This window comes from Manacus vitellinus, unplaced genomic scaffold (genome assembly GCF_001715985.3).
Source record: "Manacus vitellinus isolate BGI_N305 unplaced genomic scaffold, ASM171598v3 scaffold_1_pilon, whole genome shotgun sequence".
NCBI lineage: Eukaryota > Metazoa > Chordata > Aves > Passeriformes > Pipridae > Manacus > Manacus vitellinus.
The window spans coordinates 18928828-18954713 of record NW_021939396.1 but is presented as its reverse complement, the minus strand read 5'-3'; the positions used below and the strand labels follow the sequence as shown (position 1 = coordinate 18954713).

The window sequence follows — 25886 nt, the reverse complement described above, 5'->3', positions numbered from 1 at the left end:
AAGAAAGGAAAGTTGTTGACCTTCTTATTCAAGAACCTGCCTCTGAGTTATTGATTGAATCAATATATTGAATCAAAACATGGAATCAGTCCATATCTTTCCTGCTGTTGGAAGAAATCAGACCTTATAATAGTATCTAGTGTATCAGAAAAAACCACATATTTTCACCACCTGTGTTTCTTGAACATGTGTGAGTAGGCAATACCTGTGTATGGTTAACTTCTTTTGACATTGAAATTCAGATACTCTTCTGCAAAACACTATTTATTTCAGAGTGTTAAGTAAATGTATGAGGCACTGATGAATTTAATTGTCTAGCACACAAATGCAAAAGCATGATCAGCACTGCAGTTGCAAAAGTTGTTATTACTGCCCTTAAACTCAGGAGAAAATTGTTTTGTGTATAGTAACATACTTTCAAATGTACATTTGAAATGGGCACTCTTACATGTTTTACCTCAGTAACAAAGTAGCTTACACATTTCAGTACAAGGCACTTTGAGCACAGCTAAAAAGACAGGGTGACATTTCAAAGGCATACCTTTAGAACCAGGTGTTTTCCCATTGCTTTAGAATTTGCTTTAAGTGTTGGACTAGGATTACCCATTTACAGGTTTCATTAGGAAATTCATCATGGCTGGGCTTCAAGAACGAAGATTTGAGAAGGGCTCTACCCATGTTTGTTGCAAGTACGTTGGTGGCTAAAAAGGCCAATACAAGATAGGCATGACTGGTTGCAAAAGGCATTAGGAAATTAGTTTCACCTTATTTATCATGCTACCAAGCATTCATGTGAATTAAAGGATTAGCTGTTGATTTAAGGTGTTATTACATCAAGTGATGTTGAGAAGGTTAAATATCTGAATATGTGACGATTGTATTGAAAAAAAAATAAATTACCATTTTCTCTCTGTGGATATTATAATCTCTAATTACAAAAATAAGAAAATTTTATTTCTTCAAAAATATCTAGGTTCTTACTGAAAAGTTATATGAAAGCACATGCAAAGCTTATGCTGCATATTTCAAGAACAAAAGCAAGTTCAGAATGCTAACAAGCAAAATATTTTATTATAAATTTTGTTATCTGACAGCAGTAGAGCTTGATATCATCCTTAAAGACAAAACCCCATTTTTCTTGGATAAAGGAGGAGCTTTGCAAAGCAGAGGTTTTTTTAGATTTCTTTTTTAAATCATATGTTGGAAATTATTATGTTTCATAGGTTTAGATATTGTGATATTTACATATAGTGAAAAGTGTTGGGGAGATGTCTGCCTGTTCACCTTCCCATGTATTCAGTATGAGAAATGGAATTAAGGCCCTGCCTGAAGAAGACATTTTTATTCTCATCAGTGAGATGGTTCAGACCAACCAGTTATCATTGTGCCAAAAATTACTTGTAATTGCGAGTAATACTGTGTTCTTCAAACACAGGAAATACAGAAAACATTTTTAACCTTGCAAAATTAATCTAGGCCTAGATATGAGTTGACTCAGACGTGAGTAAACTGCCCAAAATTTGATCACCAAAACTATGGAAAGGCTGATCCATGACAGTTTAAAGTAGTCAGTGTACATGCAGGAGAAATAGTGCTGGGTAATTAATTCTAGGTTTATCCCAGGATGACAAGGGGTGAAGTAGTGATGCCCAGTCTTTGCTTCTTTCTAAGGTGCATAGGAGTTAGAAGATGAAGTAGTGGGGACAGTTCCACTTCTAAAGGGCCATGAAAGTCAGGGAAATAGATATTAATGTTCTTTTCTGCTACATCTGGAGCCAAACTGTCGTGTTAGGAGCACACAAAGAATTGATTAGAGTTTTTGTTAGCTTTCAGAAGGAAATTCAAATAGACGAGGACTTTGAAGTATGGGGATTTTTCTGCACTTTGTTATGAAGTTTTTTTGTAATAACATGATTGCTGGAAATGAAGCCTACCAAACCTAACAAAACCTATCGAAGATGAGTGACCAAATTGGAAGAGTTCGTAGACCTGGACAGTGGAGGGCCAAACAGTGGAAAGGTCTGGTAAATAAACTGTTGGGGAAAGCAAAGACCAAAAAAATAGGTACAGTTGAGAGGGTTTAAGAGATCAACTTCAATAGAAAACAAGGAGCACAATTATATGAATGCATTCTTATCTTACGGTACCACAAGAGGCTTTTCAAGCCTTCCAAGAGTGGGTCTACTGTGATATCCTTCACAAACAGAATATGACACCCCTCTGCTTTTGAGTTATTGTTATAATCAGTATTCAGTGACACACTTTCCTTTAAAGAGCAGGATGGTGCTTTGTTCTGTTTTCATCTTCCTTATGTTGAAAAACCATTTCTGGGTGGAATTTGTAACATTTTAGCACAAATATGATTACTTGTGCATCTCTGAACATGTCTACGATATTTAGTTTGGCAGGCATGTTTAAAATCTGATGCCTTAGACTCTGAAAGAGACATTTAAAGCATATAAATCTGTATTTGGACAACAAAACCCAAAGGGTAAACTCCAAATTCAGTTTAAAGGTATTTAGCATGGTAATAGAGGTATCATACTGGATGGTGGGGAGGTTCTTTGTCCTTATTTTTAATTTTGTTTAAAATTAGAACCAGAAACCAAGGGCCTCCAAATCCAACCCTCAAAGTAGCCATCTGTACTAAACCAAATAAATAAAGTCTGATCTTCAGTCTTCTGAAGATAAAATAGTAAAAATATCAGATTATGTAATTTAAAATGACAGCATAATTGCGCAAAAGACAGAGTAGCACTACATATACAGTTTTTCATTGGTAAAATTTTGGTAGCTTAATTTTTCATTCTCCTGAGTCCTAAATGCAGGTGCACACACTACTGTTGGTTTCGTGTTTTTTGGTTAAAACTTTGACCATCTTTCTAGTTACTAAGGTGCTGATGAAGATGTCTTGCATTCTTAGGATGGCTGAGGGATCTCTATGAATACCTGTTTCCTTTTCTGAAAGCAGAGGCATAGTTATCATCAAGAGTTTATTCCTATGTTTTTAAGTAAGGGGCTGTATCACAATGTGAAATATTCTCTGGTTATGTGGAATATACCAGTGGTGGGAATTCTGAGGAGCTTGCATGCTTGGCAAACAGGATGTTGGAAAGCTTAACAATAAGACTCTGCTCAGGCTTTCGTGAAGACTGCAGCATTTATAGTGTGGCCAATCTGAATGGATTTTTATGAGTACAGGATGTAAGCCTGTACTCATAAGTGGCCTACTGACCACTCAGATATTTTTCTTTTACACTTTCAAAATCCTATCATTCATATAGGGAGGATGCACCAGAATTCTGGGGAAAAGCAAAAGGAAGGGGTTTTTAACTAATTTTTGACTTACTGCTTCTTCCTTCCTTTTACTGTGTGGGGCTCAGTATTTTACAAAGGCCACCAAAATGTATCTACACCTTTGTATGAGCAACATGGAAAAATGTCACAGGCTACCCTCCAAAAATCACTTTGGAAAAGGATCTGCGCACCATAGAAAAGAGCTGCTCATAGTTAATCATTAGTGTAAAAAACATGCAAAATAGAACTTCCTGGCTTTCTTCAAATGATCTTTGTCCTTTACCATTTGCACTGATCTATCCTTAGTAATGAAGATCTGAGCTGACCCTGTCAATTCATGAACCCATGATTCTAGAGATTCTTTAACTTCCCAGCTTAGATCACCACACCACCTTATTCAATTCTTTTACTAAACAGTGCCATGTATTCTGCAAATAATCCAAAGTAACATTCTTAACATGCTTTGAGCATTGTGATAAAAATTTGTTTAAGTGGTGAGAAATGTCCCCCCGGGTTTCAGTCTTTGTTTAGTGTGTCAAGCTTGAAACCAACAAGAAAAAAAGCCAAAACAAAAAAGCCATCAAGTCATTCTCAAATGGAAAACATGAATGTGAAGGCATGCTCCCCACTGGGAAGCTGGCTAACTGAAATGATCTTCCTTTGAGCATGCCCTTTTAAGGGCACTAATTGACACTTCAGTCACATTTAAACAATAATACAAAAACACTTCAACAACCTTTAATTATTTTTTTCTTGGTCCATGTTTCTGTGGGTGTCAATCATATTCTTTTCATTCAGACTGTGATGTGGATCACAGACTTGGAAAGGCCTTGCTTGCTGCAACAGTAACTTTTTTCTGTTTGCCATACATTGGGCATAAAGCCCTGGAGTGAAGTTCAATAACTATTTGTATCACACACATCACCTGATATTTTACCTAACCTAGCAGTTAGGCAGTTCTATTTTTCATGCTGTTGACAGCCAGAATGACCAAATTTAGAGCTAAATCCTTAGAGGTAGAATTGGAATTGAATAGCTCATGAAACAGGAGGAAATGTAATCCTTTGAGTACAAGACCTTTAACTAGCAAGTTTTGCTGTTCAAAGCAAATACTTCCACACTTTTTTCATTTTGCTTTCAGGAGACAATCTTCTTTCCTTTGCCTGATTTGATAATGGGGCTACAAAGATGGTGAAGGGACTAGAGGGGAAGCCATAGAAGGAACGACTGAGGTCACTTGATCTGTTCAGCCTGAAGGAGACTGGGGGGAGACCTCATTGTAGTTACAAATTGCTTGTGAGTGGAAGAGGAGAGGCCGGCACCGATCTCTTCTCTGTGGTGATCAGTGACAGAGCCCAAGGGAATGGCCTGAAATTGTGTTGAGGAGGTTTGGGTTGGACATTAAAAAAACGTTCTTCCCCAGAAGATGTTTGGGCTCTGGAACAGGCTCCCCAGGGAAGTGGTCACGGCACCAAGCCTGACAGAAAAGTTTGAGCAGTGCTCTCAGGCACATGGTGTGACTCTTGGGGCTGTCCTGGGCAGGGCCAGGGTTTCGATGATCCTTGTGTGTCCCCTCCAGCTCAGAATTTTCTGTGATATTGTTTCAGAGACTTTTTTTTTTAGTATAAAATTAATTTTCCTATATTCTCATGAATAATATTTCAAGAGAAATCTCTAGTGAGAAATTTGACTAGCATTTTTAAAAGCATTTACCGGAAGTTGGGGTCCTATGCATATATTTGATTTTTAAAATAAAATTTTATTTAACAATTTCCACCACCCTGAAAAATAAGACTCACTTTTCAACAAAACACTTAAGAAGCTAATTTATCCACTCTATAAATATACTTCCTAGTCATATTGCTGATTTTAAGTTTTTGCAAGTATGAAAAATAGAAAGATGTAACCATTTAAGTTGTTGTCTTATCTTCTGCACAAACTCAGAATCAAATCTGACTGTTGTAATGAGATGCACATCTTCGCCGCTGGAGGCTGCAATTTCTTTCATTCAAAGCAAGGAAGTCAATATATATTTTAGGCCTCAGTTCAACTGATGCAAATCTCATTCATCTGGATCCCAAGTGAGAGAAGAGAGACAGTTCAAGAGAGAACCAAGCTCTAAGTTTGGGGCAGTCAGATGTGAGAGAAGGAAGAACTTCTGGGAGGAAGACTGTAAAGCTCACCACCTTCCAGCTGTAACCTTAGGGCTGCAGAGTCAGGCTCCTCCTCATCCTCACCAGGAAGTCAGCAATTTTTGAGAAATTGCTCAATGCTGCCATTTTCTATCCTGCTTCTTCTGTGGAGCTGTTGCTCTATTTGGTCATGTACAGAAATGGGCATGCTCTGTTCCAAGGCACTTGGAGTCCCTGCTTTGTGAGAGTTCCTGGAGTGAAGTGAATGATGTCTGATGATCAAAATATCAGAGCTAATTAAGGCATTTCCAAGAAAATATAGCTTATCAAAGACATTTTAGATCAAGTTTAGTTCTTGCTAAGTCAGCTCTTGAATGAGGTTCTTGATTAGCCAGAGTTCTTTCTATTCATTAAATCTTCCAGATACATGTTACATTGTTAGATATCTATCAGATGTATTAGGACCAGTTAGAAAGAATAGACCATTTCAAGGGCATGGGAACTTGCCTGTCCCTACTATTTTATAAAATGTCAGTGGTCATTATAATAGCAATATCTACTATGATGGTGGAAGAAGGTTTTGAGAGAGGATCTTTCAGCATTTCAATCTCTCTGTCTCTAGAGTTCATCTCTATATTTCATCAATATACTTAAATTTATGTGTATTCTGATTAAACTGAAAACATATAGTTATTTTCTGTGATGCACAGAAATCTCTCCTTCATGAAAGCATTGATTTTTTTCTCCAAATTGTTTAGCTCTGAAAAACTTTAGTTCTTAAATTGAGATCATTACACCACAGGATACAGTATATGCTTTTCATTTTGTAAACCAAAGTTAAATTAAGTAATGTAGAAAAATATTGACTAATGTGATGATACTGAAGGCATCATTAAATGAAATCAGATCGAGATTTTTTAGAAATGACTGGTGACTTTGTTATTATTCTGTTTGACACATTTTAAAATAAACTCATAATGATTTATTGGTTTTCAGCAGTTACAAGACATTAAGGCTGTTTAGAGCTTTTTTTTGTTTTGAACATATAATAACCAAAAGCATTAATTACTTTAGGATCAACATCCTGAACCTGCTCTGAATTCTTTTAAGAAGTGATGACTAGGTCCATAGCTGCAGTGATCTTTGCTGTTGAGAAGTTAGTATTTTATTTGGTCAATAGACAAAACAGATATTGTTCAGTTCTGCCGCTTCCTATCCAAGTGAGATCCTTCTCAATTCAATCTTCTTTCTAGTACTTCTTCAGACAACTCTTCACAATACACCTGAAACCTCAGTTTGAGAGTAGGATCCACTATGCTGACCTCTCTTTTAAAAATTTAAAGAATTTATTTATTGTAGAGATTTGTCACATCACTTCAATTACTTTTAAAATTCAAGCATCTAATAAAATTTTATGTTTGCTAGTACTATGATATTCATTTCTACAATTCCATTTGGAAGTATTTTTCTATATACTTTTTAAACACAGAGTAATAATGACTGAAATTTGGACACGTTTCAGCCTTCTTTATTTTAACAATGCTTTTATTAAAAGACTCATGTTTGAAAGACATCCAGACGTAAGGATGAATGGATTTTTAGGCATCTTAAAAATAATTATCCTATATAGTATAAGATTTCTGTATTAAGATAATATTTAGGCAAAATAAAGATTTCACTATGCATATGGAACAACTTATCATTCTCTCTGAGCTCAAGGGTTTTTTAATGACTTACTTCACTTTCACCTATTGTGAATTGGGTTGGATCAATGGTTTTGCTATCGAATTGCTTTCTCTTTAGAAAGTAATGAGGCAGTAGAAGATGTATTTGTGGATTTTATATTGATGAGAGAAACTAAAAAAAATTTTAAAAAATTGAATGGTTGAAAAGCAAACATAAGTATTACTCTCTTTCTGCTGTTTTCCTAGCATTTTCCACAATTCACATAGGGTAGTATCGGCACTGATTTCCAAAAGTGTAGGTTCATGACTTCCCATATCTCTTTCCCATTAATTTTTCTAATAGTTTCACTAGAAATTGCCAGTAGAACAATAACCTTGATCCCATGCATAATGGGGAGCAAGATCCTGTCAAAGTGTGGCCCATTATTTATGCTCTCTGCAGGAGCACATTTTTCTTTCTTACATTTCTACCTTGCTCCGATATGATTTCTCTCTGAGGATGACTTCATCCTCTGCTTCAATGCTCATTTACGAAATGGTATTTCCTTAAAATACAACACCTATTTCTCTCTTCAGTCTGTGTGCTGTAAAATAGATCATAATTTTGTCAGTTATCCTCCATGACCAATAATTCTGAAAAAATATTTAGTTCTAATAATGCATGCTATTTTTGGTGTGTAGCTTGGAGGCTGTTGCTCCATATTTATGGGGCTGTTCTAATTGAATTTAATATAATTTTGAAAAAATTCCAGAGTCTATCTAAAAGTTAATGTATTTCTAATTAAAGTAAATTTCATTTGGCTTAAAATTCTTTTGCATTAATTACCAAACTTGGATTTCAGATTATTTATGAGCTGCCAAATTATTTGATAGGGATCCAATGTATTTTCATTTCTTTGTGACAGAGGAATGCCCTGAGCGATTTACAACCTTTGATATGCATTCAGAGTATTTGTTGGCATCAGTCAGCTGAATTTAAGTGCATGAACTGAGTTCTGAATATTGATGTTAGTGTCTTTTGGTCTTCATAATTTTTAACTCTAAGACAAGATGTGGTAATGTCATTATTAAACCTTTTAACCTGTAGAGGCTATGAAAATTGATTAAACCAATGAAGCTTTAAATAATTACTGAAAGCCATTCTGATGCATTCAATTTTTATGCCTGAACCATTAGACTGTATCTCGTGCGTGCACTGTATAAAACATACAGCACAAGCAAATTTTCTGTGTCTATTTTTGTGTCATCCCAATCAAGGAAACTGTAAAGTAGCTATATCTAACACCTTCCTAGCTCCCTCATTGTTGAGTGTGTTAATGATTCTGGAAGTGCACAAAATATCCATGGGTTCCCTTCAGTAAATGTTCAATAAGAGTGCACAAATGTATACACTAGCATGCAGTGAATATACCTCTGGATGTAGAGCACCATACTTGGTTGGTTGACTAAACTCATTAAGTTAAATTAATTTGATGGGTTTTATTATTTTTCTTTTTTTAATGCATGATTTATATTACTTTTATTATTATTTCTGCATTTTCTCTCTCCCCCTCTTTTTGTTTTACATATTGCTTTCATTTGTTTATAGAAGAAAAGAAAGCAGATCCAGAGAATGGGGATACAGGTAGGGTGACTTATTCAAAATATTTTTTGTGGTTTTACCCTTAAGTTCTTTGATCTATTATGTTTAAACAAATGTGTAGAATAGAGTTGGATCACAATTTTGATGTATTTTTGGGATTTCAAAATAGACAAATTTTGAAATTTTCCCAAATTTTCCCAAATGTATTTCCTTTGCTTTTTTAGTGGAGTCAAATTAGAGTGAGAAATGGGAAGAAGAAACCAGAACCAGCTAAAGAAGGCTGTCATACACTTTAAGACTTCTGTTCTGTTCTTCCCTCTCCAGATATGGTGTGCTCAGCTCCACACCTCCTTTTTCTTCTGTTACAGGTTTCTGATTTCCAGAATCTCAGTCTTTATTTTGTCCCTTCATTGCTAGTTTTTTCTCATGCCTGAGTGGCTATGCCTCCCAAATTTTGTATCCCTTTTGTCTATATGTCTCCAAAACTCAATCTATCCTAATACACTCTACTTCCATACACCAGTTTCCCTTTTACCCTCTGTGCCCCAGAAGCCTCACTGTACAGCAAACTCCTCCAAACACATCACTATCATCAGCATCTATAGGAACCAGAATGCTTTAATAACTCCCACCAGAAGGCAACGAAAGAAAGAATGGAAGAACAGAGGTCCCAGCTGTTTTCATTTTTATTTTTTAAATACATAGGTTTGCCTTCAGCTAAGCTGGGGAATAAGGCCAGTTTGTTGTCCCTTTTGTCTCTGCTATGGATCACAGGCTATCAACTGAAGGGTCTTACCTACTCTAGAGAGTAGCCAATATCTTACCAGCAGAACAAATAACAGTCTTTAGCCCCAGGATGAATTGAGAGATTGCTTATCTCCTTGTAAAACTGTGATCCCTGAGCAGCTGAGGTCAGAAAAAGTTAGGTATGAACCAAATTACTGATTATAGCCCTTTAAAATTTTTAGCATGAAACAAATATTCAGTTTTCAGTTATGAGGAAAGCTTTAATGGTGAAGTAGCTGAATCTTATCTTATTTTCAAGCTAAAACATGAAAATAATGGTTTTTATTTGAAGCTGGAGCAGTGATTCCAGTACCTGCAGGCACCCTTTTTGTCTGTGTCTTGAGACATTTCCCTATCTTTCGTTATAGGATATCCTGTAGCTAAAGTTGTAATTATAATCCTTTGTCTACTGGTTACATTTCCATAGATAAAAACAAAGGTCAAAGTACAATTCATATGGCCTAAGGTTTAATTTACAGTGGTCACTAGAGCTAAGCTCTGGCACAACTAACTTAGTCTCTAACTACAGTTCTTGTGGATCTGAGGGTAGGTTACAGGGCTGCTGTGCACTATATTTGGATGTCTTACTCTGGCATTTCAGGACTGTCTTTACACTGTAGTTATGCTGCTTTCCCTCAGCACACTCTTTTCTGAAAAGACAGAGAATGGCTAATAATGAATCAGCAGCTGGTTCTGTCAGCCAGGAATTTCCCTGTGCCCATGAAAACTCCACTGTACCAACCTTCAGGCCATGGCTCTCTAATGGTGGAGTTATTCAAAATAAACAAAACTCCAATATATTGCCTACAGTGCAATTATCCCGGTTATGTTTGGTGAGCAACACCAGGCTTTTTTCTCCCATTCAGTCTTTTTTATTTTTTGTGTTCCTATGGCTGACATTTGAGTGTCTCATTGGATATTTCTGTTGGAGGTACAGCTACTGTTTAGAAGCAAAATTCCAGAAGGAAGTTAAGGTAGAAATGTACAAATGAACTCATTTTGCCTGGCCAAAATTTATACTTTGGTACATCATGGCAGTAGATCAATACATCAGAAGTAGCTTTACTTTTTCTAGTGTCAGACTCTGTAGTCCTGAAAATGTTGTGCTGGGCTCTAGCTAAGGATCTGAATAACACAAGGGCTCAGTCAGCCCCCGTGTTATTTGGACATGTGAAAACTTATGCTCCTACATTTTTGCCACTGTGGATACCTAATGGTTAGATTCAGGCTAATTCTGGTTTATCTACACATGCTCTATAAACAGCTCCTGATTACAGTGAAGTCCTTAGGATAGGACTGATGTTCAGTCTTGGTTACTAAACTCATGTTAAAAGCTGAACGTACGCAGGGAGTTACTGAACTCTAGAAGAATTTTCTGCTTCTGCTAGACGCCCTCACATAGGTTTCAGCAGGTATAGATTTGCCAGCAGAAGTGGAGATGATGACAGCCCTGCATTTGCACCATTTAGTGCAACATGGACCTCGTGAATGGGAAGTGCCATGACATTCACTCAACCTTTCCTACTGCCATCTGGCTTAAGTTACAGTGAGATCAGCCCGTGGCAGCCAGGAACCCTGCACACTTTCTGCATGGCAGTTCCTTGTACAGCAGAACCAGAGCTGATCTTCTGCATTGTGAACTTTCCACTGCACTCAGGTTTTCCTCTTTTTTGCATATAACTGAATCCACTCACTTGTTAAAGACAGTTTCAAAAATGCAAAGCAAGTTAGATTTTCCTTTAATAAGATTTTATGGGAATAGAACAATGTTTTTTCAAAATTCTTCTGTCTTGTTTTTCTCTTAGACAAAAATAAACCACAAATTTTGCTTGTTTTGCTGCAGAGGTCTCACCAAGCTCTTACGTGTTATGCTCCTCTTTTGAATGGTATATTTCAGAGTGCTGGGTTTTGCATATTGTAGGCAATTGGATTTCTGAAAATCTAGCTTTCACTTTGCCAGCTGAACATAGATAAGAATGGATATTTTCTCAAGTAATTGTGAAATTTCTAATTTACGATCAAGAAGTGCTATTTCATCTCTTCTTGTAATTTCCTGAAATTTAGCAGGATGTTTGGCAAAAAAGAATGCATGCAATGATTTCATAAGAAAACAGAAGAAAAATTGACAATATTTCTATTTTGCAAAAAAATATCTCCTTTCTTTACATTACTGAAAAATGCCAAGTGGATTTGCAGAATGTTATGACAAAATAACAAAAAAAGCAAAAGATGACTTCTTTCTTTGAGCAGACGTAACACCTTATATGTTACTTCTGTCATTGAAAAAAGAAAAAATCATTTTCCAGTGTAAAGTTTTTTTTTCAAGAGGAAAAAATATATCTTTAGAGCTTTTAAAACGACATCCTAAAAAAGTCACTTCATCTTTACAATAAATTGACAAATGCTGCTATGGGGCGTATAATAGTTGAGGAAAATTGTGATAGGAAAAACTAGATGTATTTTATTTGAGGAATTTTCATTTGCTGCTCTCCTTTCTATTTTATTTCTCCCTATAAAATCCCATTTCTTCTTTCTAATTAATTTTTCTTTATTTTAATTTCTCTTAGAATCTTTTCATTCATGTTGTTGTGGGGAATAAGGATGTGGAGTGAGAATACAAAAATCAGAAGCCAGAGGGTTTATAGGGAACAGTAGAATTTAGTCTTTTTGCATTCCCACTTTCTTTCACCTTCTCTCCTTTCAGATTTCCTATGAAGTGCCCCAACATTTACCTGGCAGATCTCATAGTATTTGCTACTACCTTTACTGTTTTCAAGAAAGACAACACAAAGCTCAGAGGCCCTGCGTAGTTCTTGTGCAGAACCCCACTTTACTGTTAGATTGTGACTTGCAACGGAGGCTTAGAGTTTAAATCAGTTTTATTTAGTATACTGAAATATAATATTCCCATCTCAGTTCCATATGTACAGTCCAGATTGTTCAATGCATATAATATACAGAAATTTCCATTTATGACTAGTGGGATTCTAAAATTTTAATCCTAAATAAGTTTTGTGTTAAAATTATGAAAAGTTTAAGACAATGTCAGTCAAAATGAGTATGTTTTAGCATTCAGTGCATAATGAACTATTCTTGACTTATACCATGTTAAAATGGAAAAGAATCAAACCTGTGTGTGTATAATCGCTACCTATATTTTGTTTGAAAATCTCTTCTGAGTGGTTGCCTTCCTCTTTTTTTTCTGCTTCTCAGTTTTCCACCTCAGCTTTGGCACCTCCTTATTATTTTACAAAGTAAATTGTGGTGTTACAGTACCAGCTGGTTGAAACCAGCTGCTGCCTGAGTCATGTAGTAAGAACCCATCTCTGACTGAAACTAATCACATATTTGATCCAAGAATGAATCCTGAAATCATTCTTGAAATTGTGTGTCATTAGAACATAATACAATGATGCCACTGGGTGGCTCTTTAAGATTCTTTTAGACATCTTTAAATAGTTTTGAGCATACCAAGAATATGCTCCAATGGTAAACAGAAGGTCTGCTAGTCTCTGGTGGTCACTTGACTAGTAATTTGGTATGTCACATTATAGTAAATGCAGAACCAGGATCTGCACCCAAATAAGCAAGTTGTCTTTGCATTCCTTTTTATTAAATGAAAGACTCAATTTCTCTTAATTATTTTTGAAATAATAAAGTTATATTCTGTGGAAGCATTGTGTTCCATTTATATTTAGTTTTCCACAAAGTTGTTTTCATTTGAACTGTGTAGATAATACGACATTTATTAAGACTGCTGAAATACTTATCTGATATTTTCCTCCTGTTACAACTTTTTAGTTTTCTGCAACATCGTACTTCAGAAATTAAAATTATATACACAGAACTTAAGTAAATCAAATTTCATCTCTTTTTGTTAAAACTTCCATAAATATAATTTTAACCTTGGAATTGAGGACTGCTTGTGTATTTATTTTCTTTCTTTTTTTTTTTTTTAACTTAACAGGTGCAATGGATGTAGAAGAAAGGAATCGCCAAATGAAAATGAGCAAGTACAAACAGGTAGCAGGATCAGATTCCAGGCTGGAACAAGATTATCATTCTAAGGCAAGGGAGTTTTGTTTTGAAAAGCGACAAAATATGCTAAACTGAAATATCCAACATCCTTTTAGAAAGTAATAGATGAGTGGCAGGTTTTTTCTTCAGTAAAAGTTTCTTGTGTGTCTATAATAAAATTTTTGGAAATGTGCAGCAAAACAATACACAGAGTTCTTGATTATTAAAATTTAAGAAGGCTAAGTTAAAGCAAATGAAATAGGCAGTGTAATTATCCACTGAAAGGAACAATAGTTCCATGATTTAAAAACTCAAAGAGAAGTAAAAAAGATGTTTATTGAGTGACAGATGGAATGAGCCCTATTGAAACTTGTTCATGGCTTTCACATAGTTGAACAAAGAGTTTTCTTGATCTATTGAAAACTGGAAGATGCAGTGTTAGTTACTTGTTACAATTAGCACTTGGAAAGGTGTTTTATACACCAACAAAAGCTTTCACCCCAGCTGTGGCAGTTTTCCAAGAAGCTGAATCTCTGTGTAGTAATATAACCTTAAATATACTGTCCAAAATTTCCTGCTATCTGGAACAGGGTCGTGTCATATAGACTGTGTTAATTAAAATAATCAAGATATTTTCAATTTAAACTTCTATTATGCAAAAATAATTTAGTGTCCTCTGAAAGACTTCATTAATTGAGGTCAGATCATAAGTGGAAAACACGAGACTTCTGACCTATAAAAGCGGGTTGAGGAAGAGAAGTCTGTTTTAGGCTTTTATTTCCAGGGTATAGTTCCTTGCTCCCAGTATTGGCAAAGCTGCTGTAAAATGAGATATTTAATATTTGAAGGCAAAGAAATTGTCAAATTTATTAAGTATTATTGGTTTTGAAGAAAATGTGACTAATACCCTTGTTATAATTACTTTTTAGAATATACATTTCAGTGCAGGAAAATAGAGGAAGAATTTAGCAAAGCCCATTTCAAAATGAAAAACCCTGTTAACGAAAATAGAATTGACAAAGAACCCCCAAAACTGTGAAAATGGCTTAAAATACTTTAAAACTCTTTAGATGTGCTCCATGATTTTTTGGGTTTTCACATTTGTAGTTTTTACTATGCAAGGCAGAGGAATGTTTATTAATGCATGGGAGGGACTTGGTATAATGTCGTGTTTAGATGTTTCTTTTGACACCTATAGCAAAATTATTTTCCTGTGTTTCTATATTGTGGGCTTTGAAAGGTGTTACCTTTTAGAGATGAGAATAACACTGTGAGCAGACCTTATCGTAAGTGTTGTGATTGTATGTACCACAAAAATATGACTTTATGTATTGTATGTATAATCAGATTTTAATTTAATCTGCTGATTTTCCTGCTCCCTCTATGCTTGACTGAAATATGAGTCAGAAGTAGGACTGGTGTGGAGAAAATGGGTTCTCATGTGAAGGAGCTGGATAGAATATAACTACCTAAGGAAGTATTTACTATCTCTGTTTTTCCATTTCACCTACACCATATTATTGGGCCTCACTCTACATCTTTTATATTTTTTATTAAAATTTTAACTTCAGTATTATTGGAATGTATTAAAGAGGAAAATTATAAATGGAATTATTTTATGAATATGGTGATTTATTTATTGCACACATCAAACAAAATGTCTCCAGAAATAAACAGTTAATTTACTCTTCTGCCAAAGTGTAGTTTCAGTACTTGAAAATGAGTTATTTATTCTATCAATGAACTTGTGGAACTAGACACTGAGTATTTGTATATATGTATTAAATCAAAATTCATTCTTAAAACTGTGTAGTTTTAGAGTCATATGAGAACCATAACTCTCTTAAGCATATGAGTCTTCACTCTTTTACTACCACTGCTTCAATTTCCCTTAATTAAGTTCTTATATTATCTAGAGTGAGAAAAATGAGTAAGTACTATTTATCTATCTGGGTTCTACAAAAATTCTTCTGGAATCATGAACTGAAACACATATGTCAAATGCTGACTGAAATCTCATGTTTTGTGCAGCATACAGTGACTTTGATTTTTTAAACCTGTCAACTGGCACAAGCAGGCAATGAAGCATGCCACACATGAGAAAAATGTCATTAAGTAGACATTAAGCCCCATTCAGGAGAGCTAGCACATGGCATTTTCTTTTACTTTTCTGTGCTATAGTTTTTTCTTTAAATGGAAATCAACAACTATATGTCCCCCATGATTACTCTGAGTTAAGAAAAAAATATCCTTCATTGCAGAAAAAGCAAAGGCTATAAAAACAGAAGTTGTAGTAAATATTAAAATATTAAAGAAGACATCTTGTATTATACCTCTAGAAGTCAATACTAGAGGCTTTAGAGGAAGTTACATACCCTTCTGTGGTGCATAGTTATAACAATAAGAAGCTTGTGGGAAAAGTTTACTTCCAGACCTCGGTATTCTTAGAAGCTGCTGAAATAGGAAATTGATTTTCCCCTCATATTTTTTTCCTCATGATTCATAAAATTGCAGGTTGTATTTTTATTATTCTTATACATGTCTCGTTGTATTTGGAACAATGTTATTCTGCTTTCATAATATTTTGTATACATTAGTTTGGCAGGTAATACAGTGTGTAAAGGAGTTATTTCTTTAAATAACATCTTTCAGAAGCTGCTGAAGTATGATTTTAGGGCAGATATAGGGAAAGCAGGCAATATATTTATTTTTATATAATGTTTACAACTAAGCAGACATGAGAGGAAAAACATTGTGGGCACTAAGGATTAGGTATTGGAACAACGATTTCTGCTTATTGAGTACCAGGAGACTTGTACTAAGTATATATACTAAAGTCTGAATTGTGGCGCTGGTAGAAGCTGACACAGAAGTAAACCTGAATTCTGGAAATACAGAAAAAATCACAGTAGCACAAGAGTATTCCACCAGAGACAAAATTAACCATTTACCATACTAATTTGTGTAATTTTCCTCAAGGATCTTTCAATGTCTGGTTTATTGTTTTGCATAAAAACTGAGCTTCCCAATTCTAAAGTGTTTAATCAAGATGCACTGTGAAGAGGAAAGGGCCAGGATGGGAACTGATGAGCCCCATGCTAGATTCACATTGTTCACATTTGGTTGAACTGACTTTTGAAGTCAGTTCTCAAACTACCTCATCAAACCTCTCTGAGCTTCTCTGCCTTGCTGAGCCCTGATAGTGCTATGTGTGGTGGGAATGCCTTCCCCTGGCCGTTCCCACTGCTGCTCAGATTCAGGAAACCTTGCTGACAAACGAAGGATGAAGGGTGTGAGAGATCATGCCACTCCTCTCTCCTTGCCCCATGACTAGAACTTGGCCAGTGGATCATCTGAGGAGAGTTGAAATGCTTTGCTCCTACTGAGGAAAATGAGAGAGGATACTTCTTGTATGTGGAGTCCTAGCAGTGTTTGCAAACAGTGTGAAGTTTGCAGTCAAATGTAGAATCAAGAGAGAATTCCATCAACTCAGGCTATATTAGCTACTTCAAAAAATCTGAGTCACTACAAGCATAAAATGTCAAACGAAAGGATTTGTGTAGGAGTTGGAATAATGAAAAACCATGGTTTTCTTTAGGAATAAAGGTAAAACAGAGACTGGCTACTAGCTGACACACATTTAAACTTCAAAGTATCTTGAGACTCATTTTATTTGTTTTATTAGGAGAAAATAATGACCTACAAAAAGGCAGAGAAATCCAGTTACTTAATATAGCAATTAGTAATAGTAATGTAGTAATTAGGAACATAGTATGTTAGAGCAACAAGGAATAAAGTAGGGATAAAAGAGGTAAAAGACCAGATAAAACCTGATATTTTTGCTGAACAAGCTTATTTAGGCTTATAAAGAGTACATCAAATAAACAATTATACAGAACATCAAAGAGGATTTCTCAACTCCTCCTCTAATGATTCATATTGATGATAAGACTGAAACTTCCTGCATCATCAGATGCATGTAAAGCTGCAGTTCCTGATAATCAATAACCACAATACAAGTTCAATATAGAAGCATAATTCTCCCTGTTTGGTGTACGAAACTAGTACTATTAGGCATACTAGCATTCTGCTTTATGATCTTCTAAACTGATAACAAAACCAAGACAAATTAAACTGTGGAAAAGAAGAGTCAAGCACGTGCTCAGTTCATTGGAGTAGTGTAGATGCAGCTGAAATGCTCTTGGAGCATGCAGACACTGAACAGCTGAGTTCTTCAGACTGAGACACTTTGGTTCAGCAGTGAATCAAGTAACACCTTGTGGGTTACCTGTGTGAGAGAATGTGCAAAAGGTAAGAGCTGTAACACTGGAGGTGGAAGAGGCTGAATTTGAATACCTCAGAAGCAGATCTCAGTTCTCATTCTTGCAATATGCAAAAGTGTCCAAGAGCTGCCTTTTTCCTCTGAAACCTGCAGTAAATAGGTGTGTCATTGTTACAGCTACATCTGGTATCCTCTGATTGGTGCTGTTGACTGAAACCTTTGATTTGATGATGTTTTGGGAATGCCCTTGTCTTCTCCTTAAAGATCAAAGCAGAGCAGCAAAGATTGCTAGCAGAAGCACTTGTCACTTTTCTTCTTGAAACCTTTGTGGAGTTGAACAAACATCCAAACTAAAGAGATGTTGACATCATTGATAATTTACTGCACATAAGCCGTATTTGATTTATGTTGGGTTTATATTAGCAATTATTTTAGAGTTTGGGAGTTCTGGGAAGATCATGATATGCCCAGTAATAATTTGATAATTTATAATAATTATGAATATACATCTTTGATCCTATAATTGTTTCTTACAACTTCTGTTGTGAAGGATGTAAAGAGAAATATTCAAAATATTGAGTACAAAATGGAGGCTTTGTTAGATATCCATATTCCCTCAAAACAGTGCATAAATTGTTTTGTATACATTTCTATTTAATATACCAGTTAAATTTTAAAAATTTAAATATCTGGATAAAACTTGTAAAGACAAAATAATTAGAATGGACCTTTGCTGAAGAATAATTAAGAAGTCAAGGCTAACATGGACCACACACAAATATTCAATGCAATAAATTTTTATAGAATACCTGTTCAACTAAGGACCTAACTAGTAGAATTTGATAAATTTACAAATGGGAATATCTGTGTGTAGTTTTATGGGTTCCCTTCATCTTCCCCTTGCCCGCTTCTGCTCAAATAAGCTCTTTGCTTCAGGAAGGAAACCAAACACCAGTTAGACTAACAAAGAATTTCCCAGGTGAGGAAACTTTTCAGTTATTGACTGTTCCATGTCTTTTGTAATTTCCTATGGAGTAATCAGTATTCGTATTTTTGGGCTGGAAACTTGGTGGCTCAACCAGCTCTCTGGTCTGGAATGACATGTTGTGTCACTCCCAACAGCCTTTGAGTGCTCAGGTTACACAATCAGTCGTGCTCATGTGTGATATGTAAGGAATTTTAATTCTCAATGCAGAGTCTCTCTGCCCCATAGTGCTGATAACATTTATATTTCCAATCAAGTATTTTATTGTATTTTTAATATAAAAAGTTTGTGGAATGAATTGCTGAAGTTTAAGTTCTGGCTGTTGTAAGTACAGGATTTAAAGTTCAATTATAAGACTTAAAAATATAGCTAGATGAAATAAATTCAGAATTTTAGAACTAAACTCTATATACAGGGTAATGTAGAAAGCATATTTTCTTTAATATCTGTTTTATCAGACTGTATTTTGCTGATGTCTTAAAAGTCATTTAGTGACTTTGAATATAGATGTGGATTGCTGTGATTTCTAGTACTTCCTTCTTTAGTCAAAGATGTGCAAATCCTCAGAAAATATTTCTGCTGCTGTCGTTTTTCATTTAACTCAAGCTCTCTTTAATTTATCTTGGCTTTGATAATCTTCTAATTTATTTCTTTTAATCTTGAGTATCCGTGTCTCTATTAGAAATTTAATGTATTTTAAATGTAATAGTGTGGTTAACAAAAATAATGCAGTTAACAAAAATACTGCATTCATATATGATATTTGTGGCTGAAATATAAACATCTGAAAGACTGATACTGGCTGTCTTTATCTGTCAGCAGGTACTTTCTGTTGTCACCCATTTTCTTAGTTTTTGTGTAAGCTTCTATTGCTAATCACATATTTAGAAAGCTGAGGTTAAATACATTATAGAATGTTCTGAAAGTACCTTATAATTTTACAACAAATCTGAAAGAGAAAAAATGACTCCTGAAAGTAAAAAAATAAACCCATCAGTCTATTTTGGCTCTGAATTTTTATTTTTTATTGGAGTCTATTGGAAAAAAAAAAGGGCTTTTCAATGGCAGAAAATTATCCTTTTCCATTAAAAAGAAAACACAAAAAACCCTAAGTGTAACACAAGTCTTGTGTTCTACTCTTACAGCAATGAGTTAAATATTCTTTTCCAAAAAGCAAGCTTTATCAAACACATATATATCAAATATACAGCAAGACAAAAAGATATACAAAAAGATTTCTGCCAAAGGCAGATTGAGTATTCACATTTTAAAATCACTTCTATGATATTTTGATCAACTTCCAGCCAGAACAATCGCTGCAATTTATTTAAAATCCTTTTATCCTTTTTGTAATAGAAGATATTTTCCTTTCAGAACTGCTTTGTATAGACAAGTGAATTGCTAAACTGTTGGTCTTTTTGCTCAGAGTGGCTGTTTTTTCATATTAAACTCAATATTTCTGTTTACAATTTTTATCTGCATTTAAGCTGTAAAATTCCAAGATGCTACTGAATTGAGTAACAATTAATGAGTAACAAATACTGTGGCTATGCTTGAATTAACTATCTAAGTTGTTCTGAAACTGATGTTATGCTGATAATAAATGGGACAAACTACAAAAAACAAGACAAAAATTAACTGGGAAATATGTACTAAATATCTGGATGCCTAAGTGTGACATTCAAAAATAGAGAATATATAAATTTAATTGAATTACTGCAACAGTCAGGGAGCTCTAAGAAATGAGAATAGTAATCTGTGATAACACATATCACACCAAACTGCAGCTTGTGCTACTTAATCCTGTGCCAGGCAGAATAGATGCAAAAAGAATATTATTCACATTTGAAATATAACAAGGGTAGAGCAATGGCTCCATGATAGAAACGTTTTTTAGATCAATTTACTAGGCTATTGACCTTGAAACATCAAAGAAAACATGGCACGCACTTAGGATGGACCTGAAGTCTCAGTGCAGCGTCTGTATGGATCCTGCTTAAATGTGTAGGATTCTAAATGAATCATAGAATCATAGAACTGTAGAATGGTTTGGGTTGGAAGGGTTGTTAAAGATCATCTACTCCCAACCTCCCTGCCATGGGGGTTGACTAGGTCAGGTTGCTCCAAGCCCCACCAAGCCTGACTTTGAACACTTCCAGGGATGGGGCATCCACAACTGTTTCAGTGCTTCATCACCCTCACAGTAAATAATTTCTTCCTTATATCTAAATGTACACTCTTTCAGGGAAAAGCCATTACTCCTTGTCCTATCACTACATACCCTTGTAAAAAAATCCCTCTCCAGCTTTCTTGTAGGCCTGCTTTAGGCACCGAGTGCTGCTAGAAGGTCTCCCTGGAGCCTTCTTTTCTCCAGGCTGAAGAAGCAGGACCTTTGTCTGTCTGCTTCACAGGGGATGGTTCAGAAGGCACCAGGCACTACCAGACTTAGAAGCAGGAGAGCTGGCTGGCCCCTCACCTCACACGCCCCCTGCCCTGCCCTGCTCTCCTGCCCTGCAGCAGCTTGAGGAGGTGCTCCTGGGATGGCCACTGGTGTTGCTCCCTGTGGTTCAGCTGGGCATGCCTTAGATGAAGGATTTGCCCAGAGTTTACTGTTGGTATTTGTAATTCTTACTATAATGTTGAGGCCAGTAAAGTTTTAGCAGTGTGGATGTTTTCTTCACCTCTGGGGGTGCATCTCTTTGTTCAATGGGTTGATTTTCTTTGATAGCACCCCCAAAATTATCAGTACAAATTTTGCCAGTTTATGAACCTTTTTCCCAACAATAGGTATGTGCTTTTGAGGAATTTTTGCCAGTTGTCATGAAATAAAGTTATGTGTGCCTATTAGATTTTCTTGAGACATTGTGGGGTTTTGATTTTTTTAAAGTATCTTAATTAAATAATCTCTTACAGTTAATTTTCATGAATATAATAGTGACTTTAGGCATCTGTTCTGCAGATATTTCATATGAAGGATTTGGGGAGAGGTAGCACACCACCATTATTCTGAAAAAGGTGGTTGTGCACAATGGAGCTAATCAAAGCAGGTTCAGTATCTCGGAGTCTCAGCATAGGAAGGTTTTTTGTAAAGCCTTAATGTCTTCAGCAACACTTCTAGAGAGAATGTAACAAAAACATGAAACTACCTCTGTGCCCTTTCTAACCTCTGGTATTTCTGACTGTCATTTCTGGGAAGTAGACTCTTTGCTTAGAAGAACTAATATTGTTTAGTCTTGGATAATAGAATATTTTCTTTAGTCATATGTCAGAAGGAATACTATCCTCCTTCTGCAGAGAGAAATCATTGTTTTACAAGAGATTTCACTGACTGTCTGGAATTAGTGAATAATAACAGGAAATAACAAGAAAAAACAAGCAGTTAAAAAATTTAATCCTTCCTTCTGAACAGACTAATGATGTATCCAAACCGTGTTCATTTTTGTTATGCAAAGAGTAATAATTACATCAAACTTATTCCATTATTATTTCTAGAGTAGAAAATGTAATTTTAATGAAATTTTAAACAATTTGAAGAAACAAAATATCTTTTCTTTTTTAATTTCACTGAAAGAATATCTTGTCCTAAATATTTACCTTGAAAAAAATATATATGCACACACAACTCTCTCTCTCTCTCTATATATATATATATATATTTCATCTAACAACCTCAACTATCATGATGAAAAGATTGGAAATTGTGTTTCTTCCAGAGTCAGATTATGTTGAGAGGAAAAATTAATCTATCATACAGGCAAACATATGCAATTTTGTCCTGAAGTTCAGCTTGTCTTATCACAGTAAAATTTATCTGATATCCTTTTTCTTCAAACTATGTAAAATCTCTAAAGGATGTTATATTTGTTGCATTATATAGAACATCTTAGATATGTTAATTTCTGAGAACTAGGATGTGTAATTCTGTTTCTGTTCTCTCTTGAGTGACACATGCAGTCACATAAAGAACAATTCTGATAATTTGTGTACTTCTGCAGTTTAATCTGAAACAACTAGCTAATTAGTAATATCTACAGTTTAGTCAGAATATGATTTCTGAAAACAAAATTCAAAACACTATGACATAGTGTTCTGTATCTAAGAGGCGAAAATGTAAATTCAATTCTGATTAATAGGCTGACTTTCAGTTTCAAGAATTGTGAAAAAGCAACAAACTGTGTTTCCTTTCCCTCATCTCACCTAGTTTCTACTCACATTAGTTTGGGAAATGCAATGCTAATGCTATGCTAAGGAAACATCTGTAAATGAAAATAACTTTAAGGACTTCAATTATTCTAAAAATTCTTAGACATTAAAGATCTTCAAAAATGTTTACAGAAGTTTTTGATCCCAGAATAGTACCTGATATATGTACCTGTCTTATACAGTTTCAACTGAATTTTTTGGTTTGTTTCTTTTCCACAAATGTTACATATTACTATCTTAGTGTTAAAGTGGTTTACATGGTAAAGATGAAGTTGTAAGTAATGTTAATAGGTATTGCATATTTTCTGTAAAATTGAATTCAAATTAACCTTACAAGTAAGAAAAGAGGTAAATCAATATAGTATTTATAATGAGATATGAGAGACATAAGTAATACATGTTTTCTAATTACTCCCTCTTTGAGAACCGAAACTCAATGACTGAAGAGAAAAACAGAGAGTCCAGTTTTTCTGATCTGTAGAAGCATGCTCAGGATCTCCCTGCAGTTTTTTTTCTACTAGTTGCAATATAATGAGGGTAAAGTTGCTGAGGATATACATTTTAGAGAAAATAATGTCTTCTAAGCAGTTTAAATTGCCTATGGATGGATGAGGCAATGGTGGTTTCTATATCTCGCAGATTTATTTTTCCTTTAGCTAGACGTGGATCATTAGAGATCATTAGAGAATTTGCAGAAAAGTTATCAGCTGAGCTGATATGTTTTTTATTGTACAGGGATCTTCCAAGATATATCCTAATAATCAGTGAAAACAAGAGATTAAGAAAAAAACTTATGTGAAGTCCCCTCAAATCATGCTTGATTTTGGAGGCTGTCCTTTGATAGCTATGGATTTAAGGACTTAAAAAGTGGAATCATAAATATATAAAGATATATTTATAACCTGTTCTTGAGCAATTGTGTCCTTAGGCACTTCTGCCTACAGAACTCAGCAGATGGTCATGTATCAATCCAGCTGTTCTCTTCAGCATGAATTCCTTTGAAGGTGCCGTGTACCAGGACAAATTTGGTGAAAAGCGTATTTAAATGTTACATAGCGAAAGTAGGATTAAGGGGAAAGTTCATATCTCTGTTCTCAAGCCATCAGGTATACTGAAATACTTTACAGGCTTTTGGGGTAAAACAAAATGTAATGAAACAGAAATTCTGTGATAAGAAAAGATGGTTGCCTTATTAATTTTTTTCCACTTGTTTTTGTTTTCATGAGACCTAGGGACTGAAAACAAATTATGGAAATGCAATTTTAAATCCAGGTTGATGCATAAAAAATATGCATAAAATGCATATTGTTTGATTTCCTATCTTGCATTTGCAAAGAAGCGTCTCAAAGAAACCCAAACAGGGTAGAACAATCAGAGATACTAGATGATTTTTTAAAACAGAAATCCTGCCTTGTTACTCTCTTTGAAAAATAAGCTGTTGACTGGATGGCAGGACTGTATGAAGTGCAAGAGATTTTGAGAGCAGTGGTAACAGAAATGGCATGTGAATCACTTAAAGAACATAAATACAGGAAGCATGCTTTGATTCAGTTTGTCCAATGTAAGTAGGGTGTACTAGAGTTGGAAGATCAAAAAGGAGCAGAAAAAGAAGAGTTATCACTGAAATTGAACCCACTGAACAAGTGAGTTAACTGTAGGCTCACCAATTAGTCCAACAAACATGAGGAAGTTCACCAGGAAATAAAGCACTGGAGATACCATTAAATGCAATTGCACAGTAAATTGTGAAGCCCTGGACACCTGTGTTTTTATAACCACCCTGACTTGAATAGCTCATACTTTGGACATGAACAGTGTCCATGATGCATCTTCAGGAGATTTGACATAGTGTTCTGGATTACTAAGGGATAGTTGATCTCTATTTTAAATACGTTTTCTTCCTTCTATATAAGACTGCCAGGAAGTTATATATGGCAATCAAAAAGATGATGGGGAGTTTGTGAGGTACATGTAAGTTTATTACCTGCCATCATATAGCCAGACTGTGGACCCATTTCACTGAAGTGAAACTTGGTGACTGACTTTGCCCTGTTTTAAATAGCAGTTAAAATTCAGGAGGAGATCAGCAGTATGAAAGGGAACTTGGATGGCAAATGTTTCAAATAAACCTTAGAAAGAACTTTGTTTTATTTTCCATTTTGTATACTTTCCTAAATTAATATCAGAAAAGAAGGACTTTTTGTTGGATATCCTTCTACTCTTAATTCTCATTTAAGAGTTCTTTTGAACCTCTTCTTTATTTGCCTTCCTTATGTAGACTCATATTTCTTCAAGATCTTTGCCTTTTTGAAACACTTTTGCGAATATTCTGGCTACAGGAAAACATTCTGTCATTCACCTATAACTTGTTCAGGCATGTTGGAATCATCAGATCTTGTAGTAAGGTGAAGTCTATCCACCGGACACATAAGATTTTCTATTCCTTCCAATTTATATAGTCAGTTATAGCTGTTTTTCCCTAGCTGTATGCTATACCTGGATCTTGCTTTTGCCTGTCAGAATCAATTAGAACCATAGAAAAGATTGTCTTACTTTACTAATGGAAAGTAGTTATCTTCACTTTTAAAGATGTCGAGTTATGTCGCACGTGAGGCATACCACCAAAGGACTGGGTGCTGTAACCTCTTGGTACTATGAAATGTCATGTCCCGGTGTCCTGTTTCAGTTATTTGATGATTTGATGTAGAAGCTCTCTCCATTAGTAGTGACTTTAAGGTAGCTTTTGATGAGAAATTATGAGACACCTACTTGGTCAGTATAAACTGTATATTTTCACTCAATGTGTAACACATCTTGGATTGCCGTTTAAGAATTTTTGAGGTGATGCTTATAACTATTCCTCTGTTGGTTTACTTATCTTCATCTTAAACAAGAGGTTTTCACCCGCTGTGTTTTT

At 35.1% G+C, this 25886-nt stretch overlaps 1 protein-coding gene across 28 annotated transcripts in view; it reads left to right on the top strand.

Moving 5' to 3' along the window:
* RIMS2 (regulating synaptic membrane exocytosis 2) overlaps nt 1–25886 on the top strand; it is a 388249-nt gene that overhangs the window by 280789 nt on the left and 81574 nt on the right. For 20 of the 28 annotated variants that reach the window (XM_018077725.3, XM_029959232.1, XM_029959221.1 and 17 more), the window contains one exon: nt 13450–13550. The exons of 5 other annotated variants lie outside the window; for them this stretch is intronic. In XM_018077725.3, the coding sequence (XP_017933214.1) occupies nt 13450–13550 (101 nt within the window). The remainder of the gene's footprint in view (nt 1–13449; nt 13551–25886) is intronic. 3 more of the 28 variants (XM_029959225.1, XM_029959223.1, XM_029959220.1) reach the window with 1 other exon arrangement.